General features: G+C 32.2%; 1 protein-coding gene across 2 annotated transcripts; it reads left to right on the forward strand.

The window, feature by feature from the left end:
- Positions 1 to 2,547: 2,547 nt before the first annotated feature.
- LOC100815830 (uncharacterized) lies at positions 2,548 to 7,994 on the forward strand. Of its 2 annotated transcripts, none has more exons than XM_006573430.4 (6): positions 2,548 to 3,043; positions 4,002 to 5,042; positions 5,363 to 5,557; positions 5,665 to 5,795; positions 6,399 to 6,509; positions 7,136 to 7,994. In XM_006573430.4, exons 1-6 carry the CDS (start codon positions 2,900 to 2,902, stop codon positions 7,194 to 7,196), a joined length of 1,683 nt encoding a protein of 560 aa, XP_006573493.1. In that variant the 5' UTR covers positions 2,548 to 2,899; the 3' UTR covers positions 7,197 to 7,994. The 2 variants fall into 2 exon arrangements, with proteins under 2 accessions (XP_006573493.1, XP_003516501.1); XM_003516453.5 differs by having other exon boundaries at positions 2,551 to 3,043; positions 5,644 to 5,795.
- The last annotated feature ends 1,038 nt before the right edge of the window (positions 7,995 to 9,032 follow it).

Raw genomic sequence — 9,032 nt, forward strand, 5'->3', positions numbered from 1 at the left:
AATTGAGTCGAGAGATATTATTAATGGTAATCAAGTTTTATGTAAAAATTAATTATCTACAAAATTAATGATATTTCTCATGAATAAAATTGTACGGTGAGATTTATTTGGAGACAAACAAATTAAGGTCATGTTTGGTTTATTAGTAGGGGAGCTTAACACAATTTGGAGAGGAAAGTTTTATCTAAAAACAAGTATATTAAGGTTATGTGGAAAAGTTCCAAACTTAATTTAGAGAGAAAAATAAATTTGCCATCACATTTAATCTCTCTCCAAAAGTATCTGTGAGACTAAAATTTAATTTAAATACTTAGTTTGAGAGAAAGAACTATTGTGATACTTTAATTTTACAAACTGAAATTCTAATAACATACATTAAAATTGTCCATTTCTTATCTAAGGTATCTAGATTATATGTTATTACACATACTTTTAATTATGCCCCTCAATATATTGATATTTGATTCTTTATGAAATAACATAATATCATTTCTGTTAAAAAAATTCTTACATTTTTCTTCTTATTGTTTATTCTTGACATTCATGAATAGTTTTTGGTGCCTCAAGAGATACACAAATATAATATGTCAAAATCGTTTAGACCATCTTAATATATATTATCAAATCCATCATGCTGGGTAGATTTGGACTTTACGTATCTGTTCATTTGATTTTTGGACTTTACGTATCTGTGCCTTTGATATTACTATTTGAATGTGGTGTGACACTAAAAAATCATCCTCGTAGGGAAACCACAAAAATAGAAGGTCAAATTAACAGCAAATTATTGAATTATTTCAGAATTATTAAATGATTCGTGTAGACCACCTTAGTATATTATCTAATCCATCATATTGGATTGATTTGGACTTTACGTATCTGTGCCTTTGATGTTACTATTTGAATTTGGTGTGACACTAAAAATTCATTCTCGTAGGAAAACCACAAAAAAGATAGGTTAAATTAATTAATAAGTTATTGAATTATTTCAGATTTATTAAAAATGTTATATTTTATCGAATTATCATATATATACTTGACACGTTTTTTTAGGTGGAATAGGAAGAAAACATTTGAAGGATACGGCCTAGTCCATCTCTTGTTCAATAACACCTTAATAATAGAAAGAAAGTCAAATTAATCATTTTGGTTTTTATAGGTGACAATTATTTAAAAATGGCTTGTCTATATTAATTTTTTTTCTTAATTCTCTCTTTCTTAATTTGTTTTATACATCTATTTAATTTCCTTTTTTATTGTAAATGTTTTTTTTTTCACAGACGCACATGGAATCTGAGTCCAGTTACCGTTACCATAAATGAGAGTAGGTTCTTGCCATGAAAACAAAAGACATGGGAGATTCACTATTCAAATAAGGTAAAGATTGGAGTTCTTCTCTGATTTTCCAAAGAACAAAGAAAAGGGGAGAGAGAGAGAGAGGATAGGAGTTGGGGCAGCTCCACCTGACTGTCATTAAATGCGATTGAAAGACACGCAGCAGCACCATACCTATATTTGAACCCCAAAAATCGTTGGGGCACACACAAAATAAAATAAATGCCATTTTCTTTAATATTCCATTTACTAGTTTATTCATTTTCTTATATTAACTAACACCGTATGCATTCATTTTTTTAGTTTAAATCTGATGTATTATTAATTGTGGAGGGAGTTTTTATTATTATTAATAACTAAATAAAGAAAACATTCTCAAAATAATTTTTAAGGTATTTATAAAAATCAACAAAAAGTATAATTAGTTCACAGTATAAGAATCAATACATATAAATTCAATTATTTTAAACAATTATAAAAATTAATATGTATTGATTTTAAAAAAGATTGTAAATAACAATAACAATAATAATAATAATAATAATAATAATAATAATAATAATAATAATAATAATAATGTAAAAGCGCTTTATACTCAAAATTCATAACTATTTTTTTCCTTTAAAAAAAATTAGACATAACATGTGTCCTCCAATCATCAAGTCAAATATTAATTTTGCTATTTTACTTGTGATGTGTGACTATTATTATTAAGAAAAATTGCACATAAAAAAAATTAAACACAAATTAATTCATTAAATATATTATTTTCTCATATGTAAAAGCAATATAATTTTACATCAATGTACTAATCTTATAGGTTATTCTCTCCGTCTCTTATTATAAGACTTTTTTTATAAGATTATTTTCAAATTTTTGGATATATTAATTATTCTTTTCATTTTAAATATTAATGAAAAATAATTAAATAAATAAATAAAAAATAATAATTTTAGAATGATAATATAATATATTTAATTGACAAATTTGATGTAAATTAGTTAAAAATATTTTTTATAACTAGGATATTCTTAAACTATTTACTCTTAAAATTCATATAAATACACCACTTGTTTTTTTTTTTTCTTTTAGAGTATATACAAACACCACTTTAAACAACTCAGATTTGTGAATTGTTTTACATTATTTTATTTATTAAATTAAAGTGCACAGCTACATACAACTTTATTTATTTATTTATTTATATTTAATTTATGTTCTCGTTGTCACTTTTCTCACAAAAGAAAGCCTCCTTTCCCGTTTCCCTGCGAGTTGCTTTGTCTCATTCCCCCAGCTACTCTCACCACCACACCATTCTTTCCGCCTTTACCCTCTTCTCTCTTCTTTCTTCTCTCATATCGCAATCTCATCCTCTTATTACTTATTCAAACGCTGCATCACTCAACCACCTCAACAATGCACCATTCAAAAATCCCACTTTAGTTTCTCCGCAGATCTGAACCACCCGGGATCTGAAAAAAACCGCATTTTGATTTCTGGGTCTTGCCCTTCACCTCATTGGGTATCCCGAAACGCATTCGTTTTGCGGAGTTTCTCGTTGAAGATGGGGTCCAGTGCCAGCAAGGCCACGTCATCATCGTCCTCTTCGGGGAGTTGCAGGAAGGGTCGATCTAAGGGACACCGAGGTTTCCCATCTTATTGTCTGGGAGCCTCGTCTGGATCTCGTGACATTGATAGTGACGACCAGGTAACTCTAACTTCGCATCCCTTTCGATGTTACGTCAATTAGATTTTTATTTAAATGACAAATTGTTTTCAATATTTTCAGAAATTTTACTCTTTTTTTAAATCAGGTATGGAAGGCATTTTTTCTTGTGTTAATAAAACTGTGTTATCTGTATTCCGTGCTTGAATTTCCTGTTACTTTTAAAACTACATGCATTTATAACGGGGTTCCTTACTTGTAAGATTGTTGCACTGGTGCTTGGTGTCTATACGTTTGTAATTATAAAAAAAATTCTAAAATATGGAAACTGAAAGTAATAATTTTCTTTCAGTTCATCCCTTGACATTTACCACTCTTGTGGATGTTTCTTGCCTTGTAATTTACTGCTGAGGCTCATAATAATTCGATTCTTAGTAGAGGAAATGACATGATTTAACAAACTTAAAATCAAGCAACAGTTAATGAATGATACATTCAGGGATTTGGCTTCTCAAAAGTAAGGGTAAAGTAAGTAATCTATCTCAGTCATTGATAAGAAAATCAACTGTTGATATTTGAATACATCTATGATTTGTTATGCATGTGCCTTTAATACTAACCATTGATTTTCTCATTGATGGCTGAGATTACTTACTTTATTCTCTAAAATGATTTACCCACTTTAGAGGATCTACATTGAGTTCCTGTTACACATTTATAAATTTTAAAAGATTCTGGTGTGGTGGTGTATCAGGTTTTTCTTAACTCTACGCTTTTCTCTTATTGTTAGCCCCGTTGTCCTATCAGGTCTTATTTTGTTTTTATGCTATGACATGCCCTTCAGGTTGTTTTGAAAATAATATAATGGAATAGTTTCTCTTCCCCATTTGTTCTTATAATTTGTTTCCGTGTGTAACTGTCAAGCATTGAAACAGTTTTGGAATTGGTCAAAGTTTTGTGGTACTAACTGCCTAACTGTAGTTTGAAACACATGATTTAGGTTTGTGATCAGAATAAAGTAAATGGAGAGGATGTGACATACAGTAGTGGCAATGAAATAGATTCAGATGAGGTGAAGACAGAGTCTTTTAGAAAGGTTAAATCTGATAAATCTGATGAAGTGCCTTGTGTGCCTTCCAACATTGACCTTGAGGAGTGGGGCCACACTGCATCCAGAACTGGTAGCAGCTCTGCACATTCTTCTTCAAATCAGTCCTTGAACCCTTCAAGCCGATTCCTTTCTCGCTTTAGCCTTGTTCCTGGTAATATAAGCTTCAGACTTAGCAGAACCACAAGTTTGGGGTCATCTAGGCCTTGCCCGGTTTCTTCAGAGAGTCTCTCAATATTTAACAATGAAGATGAGCTTAATCTGCCTCCAGGGCTTCCTGGCAGCTTGATCAATAGAAATGAAACTCAACACCGTTGTGACTTGCTTAATGCATCTCTTGCTAGTCAAGTGCCTATACAGTGTCATCAAGAAGCTTCCAATAATTTAAGATCCAATACCCTGACATTGGTTTCCCCTGGCAACTTGGTTAGCAGTCGCATTTCTTCTGTTCAGGATGTGGTCAGAGATGGAAATGGTACTAGAGAAGTGCCGGATATGAACTTGTTTTCTCCAAGAATTCATACTGATACAGAAGATATTGAGACTAGACATACTGATAGACGGAATGGAGCTCGAGAGCCTGTTGAACGTAATGTTCGTTTTAGCCGGACATTAAGTGTTGGAAGGCTCCGTGACAGGGTTCTCCGCCGAACAACAGTATCGGACTTCACATTTTGCCCTCTGCAACGAGAGAGAGATGCTAGTCAAGATAATGGAAGACGGGCAGGGGAGAGAGACACAAGACTGTCACCATCTGGTCGTAATGCTACAAATTCTTCTACACCTAGATATCCTCTACCCAGTACACCTAGCTCCTTGTTTGGCATCCAAGACTATGAAGTTGAGACTTCACGATCTAGAGAAACTAGGTATCAGGACCTACTGGAGCATAGGTCCAATTTCCTCGAACGGAGGAGAAGAATACGGTCCCAGGTTTGTACACTATGAATTTTTTTATAACAACTGATGGTCTGATAAAATATGTTACCAAACAAAAAGCATACCCTTATAATATGAGAAGAAAAGGAGGAAAAAGCCAAGATGTTTTGCTTGTAGGTAATCAGTAACTGGGCTGTGGCACATCCACCTAGAGCTAAAAAGGTTTGATATTGGTGTAAATAATTGAACTGAGGCTTTTCAAACAAAAAATTCTTCAAGACTTGTAATTTCTTTTCTTGAAACATCTCTACTTGTTCTCTTTCCCTTCCCTGGATTTTGTTCATTGTTAATGATGTACATTTAAAATGGTTTAGGTCCGTGCTCTTCAGCGGTTGGGTAGCCGGTTTGAAAATCTTTCTGGACATGACAGATCATGTATCTTATCTGGTCAACATAGAAATGGTCGTTGTGCATGCAGAATCAATAGTCGTGATACCAATTCAAATGATGATACCAATGCAAGAGCTAGCATATCAAGAATTGTTATGCTAGCTGAAGCCTTATTTGAGGTAAGTTCAATGTACGGTGTTAGCTGTTCTGGTGGTCATTCATTTTATAATTATACAAGTTGAATATTTGTACATATTTTAATTAGGTTCTGGATGAAATTCACCAGCAATCTATGGTTTTATCTTCTCGCCCTTCTGTGTCATCTATCGGTTCTGTTCCTGCACCTAATGAAGTTGTGGAATCCTTGCCTGTCAAATTATACACTAAGTTGCACAAACATCAAGAAGAACCTGTACAGTAAGTATTCCGGCTCACCCTTCTCACAGTGTTCATTTTCTCAAATGCCTTTGGATTTTCTTGAACACTTTCATTTCCATTTCTTTAATATAAATCATTCTCTCCGGCATCTATTTTAAGTGACATGTCAAACAGAACTTAGACCATATGCAACTTTTCCGAAAGAAAAGCTAAAAGGAGAATGCAAACAGTGAACACCACTATTTACTCATGTCTTGCAAGGCCACACGGCCCACACCGGCTTTGTTGCAATATGCATTTGTGGTTATTGTAATGTTTTAGTTTTACATAATAGCTTGAAAATGTTAACTGATACCATATTCCGTGAAGCTTTCCCACCTCTGTACCCAGTTGTTGTCATCACCACTTGCTGCATATTTAGCTTTAACTAATCATAATTTGAGGTGTATGAATTTATATGTACCTATTTGTGTAGTGCGGCCTTACCCGCTTTCACTTTTTTTTAATGAGCAGGCTGATGTGCATTTTATTTTTAAATTTATTTTGCACTACCAAACTAAAAACTAGTTTAGGCATTTCTCTAGCATGGAATGCACTAACAGTTTTTATTTTTTTTTCTTTGCTAATCCTTTGATATCACAGATGTTATATATGCCTTGTGGAGTATGAGGATGGAGACAGCATGCGAGTTCTGCCTTGTCATCATGAATTTCATACAACATGTGTAGACAAGTGGCTGAAGGAGATTCACAGGTATGTGGGTATAGGGAGTTGGGTGTCCTTTTGGATAATTATATGGCTAAAAACAAATTTATATAAAATTTATTGCTATGGTGTATCGATTCATATCGGGTACTGTGGAACCTATCTAGTAAATAGCACAAAAGAATAAAGAACATAGATGAGTGAATTTTGTGTCTATTTTTAAATTAGAAGCACTTTAATAAGTAAACTGTAAAGCAATGCTGGTAAACTCTAGATATTTGCAAAACTATATGATGGTAAAATTTGGAGATTGGCAAAACTGAGTGAATGTTGTGCCATCTTATGAGCTTTTGCCATATTTTCTTCAATTTATTCAACTTGTGGTCCGACCACCATGATATTCTGTGATGGATAATGAAAGATTTGAATGCCCTTCTGACATCATGATGTTATGGATTTCTACTGTTTTTAAAGTCTTTGCAATTCATAAGACCCTACTGTAATAATTGATGAAATTCCTTTGCATCTTCAAATTGAGCTATATATGTCCCGATGTACCATCTTGTCCTCTCTATTCATATGATCATTATGTTAATATCTTTACATGCAACTCATGTGCTAAAGATGCTTGGAAATGTGTATCTCTTTAACTTTTATTATATTATTATACACAGGGTGTGCCCACTATGTCGAGGGGATATCTGTGCATCTGATTCACTGCCAAGGGAGAACTAAGGTGGCCAATTGTTAATCAATATCTCCTTCTCAGATACTCATGGCTGCTTTGATCATTCATTGCACATAAGCTGATGTGAGACACCATCAGATGAAGCACTCTCATTGTTGTCAATGATTATTTACTCCAATTTCTGAATAAACATCATACCATTGTAGAAATAGAATGATCTACTAGCTCATTCTCTATCACCAAGTGAAAGCAGATGGCCAAAAAAGGTGGGGTGGAGGTATTGTTTAATGAAGAATTTTTCCAACATGTTTCAGGAAAAAAAAAGGTTCTCTTATAATGTATCCGACATCCTTTTGTTTTTCCCCACTTCTTGTTTAACACAATTTTTGGAAAAAAGCATCAGTCAAATGAGCACTTTTGGTCATGGAGGAAACTACAGGATGGCACAGCATCTTTGACCGAATCATTCTCTTTATCTCTAGACCAGTCAACTGAGTGGCTTCAAAACTAAAAGCAGTGGTGCATGCGTGTGATGATATCCTTTTCACTTTTCAGAGGAAAAAGGGAAAAGAAACATTTCAATTGCAGTATAAATTGTGGGAGACAAGTGGTAGTTGTCTCCTAACAAACCTAAAAAGACCACTAGCTACACTGATTTTTGTTGTACAATTTGGTTTGCCTTGTGTTCTTCCAATGCATGATCATGATGCAGGATTGCAGGGGTGGTTATAGGATGATCTGCTTAAGTTTTGGATCACCCACTTATCTTGATTGAACTGGCAATTTTTTTTATTTGCTTAATGTTTTTATAATTTTATATCATATTAATGCAGCAACCTTGTACATCTTCCATGTTGCAGTGCAGCCACTAAGTGTCCTCAGCCTTGTTAAATCACTTATCCGATTATTATTATTATTATTATTATTATTATTATTATTATTATTATTATTATTATTATTATTATTATTATATTAATATTACTAGGGGTGTCTCTCTAGATATTTTAAATAAAAAATAAAAGGAAAAACATTTAGAAGTTAAAATAAAAAATAAGACCAATAAAAAATAACTAACGACACGAGAGTAGGGAGTAATTATTAAAAGAGTAATAGAAGTTTAAAAATTAAAAAAAAAGGATAAAATTGTCTAAAATTTGTGGATGCAAAAAAATGGTATTTTCTTTATTAGTAGTATAGATTATTATTATTGTTTACAAGATAAAAAATAATATTACTAATGTATTAAATGCTTGGTTTTCAATAAAAAAAAAAAACTTATTTGCTGATTTTTAATTAGTAAATAAGTTTTTATTTATTGAAACTATTATCATCACTGAGTAAATAATGTATACATTATAATGTAAAATTTAGATAATTGATCATGCAAAGTGCAACAGTTGTGAATACATAATTTTGATGATGTTAAAGAAAAATTAAATAAGGTTATTTCAAAGGATAAATATTGTTTCAAGATTACTTTAACAAACAAAGTCTTTTTTCAAGATTAATTCAAGATCAAGTCTTGTCTCAAAACAAAGTGTTTCCAAGACATCCAAGGCTTTGGTAATCGATTATCAGACAATGTAATCGATTACCAGAAGATAATTTTGAAAAATAGCTTTTAAAAAAGATTTTGAATTTGAATTTTGAACCTGTAATCGATTACCAATAATGAAATTCTTGAAATTCAAATTCAAAAGTTATGACCCTTCAAAATATAACTGTGTAATCGATTACCAGACACATCGATTATCACTGAAAAATTTTAAAAAAAGTTTTTTGAAAAGATACATTTCTTCAAACCATCTTGAAAAGGCACGAATGGCCTACACATATGTGTGTCTGACTTCAAAAAGCAAAAGAGATATTCCAAGAAAACTTCA

The sequence above is a fragment of the Glycine max genome, chromosome 1 (assembly GCF_000004515.6).
Source record: "Glycine max cultivar Williams 82 chromosome 1, Glycine_max_v4.0, whole genome shotgun sequence".
In the NCBI taxonomy this organism is placed as follows: domain Eukaryota; kingdom Viridiplantae; phylum Streptophyta; class Magnoliopsida; order Fabales; family Fabaceae; genus Glycine; species Glycine max.

Bases quoted from the DNA above. Each gene is read 5' to 3' on its own strand.
- LOC100815830 (XM_003516453.5), top strand. From the start codon at position 2,900: ATGGGGTCCAGTGCCAGCAAGGCCACGTCATCATCGTCCTCTTCGGGG. The intron at 3,044-4,001 runs GTAACTCTAACT...CACATGATTTAG, and splicing joins ACATTGATAGTGACGACCAG to GTTTGTGATCAGAATAAAGT. The intron at 5,796-6,398 runs GTAAGTATTCCG...TTGATATCACAG, and splicing joins CATCAAGAAGAACCTGTACA to ATGTTATATATGCCTTGTGG.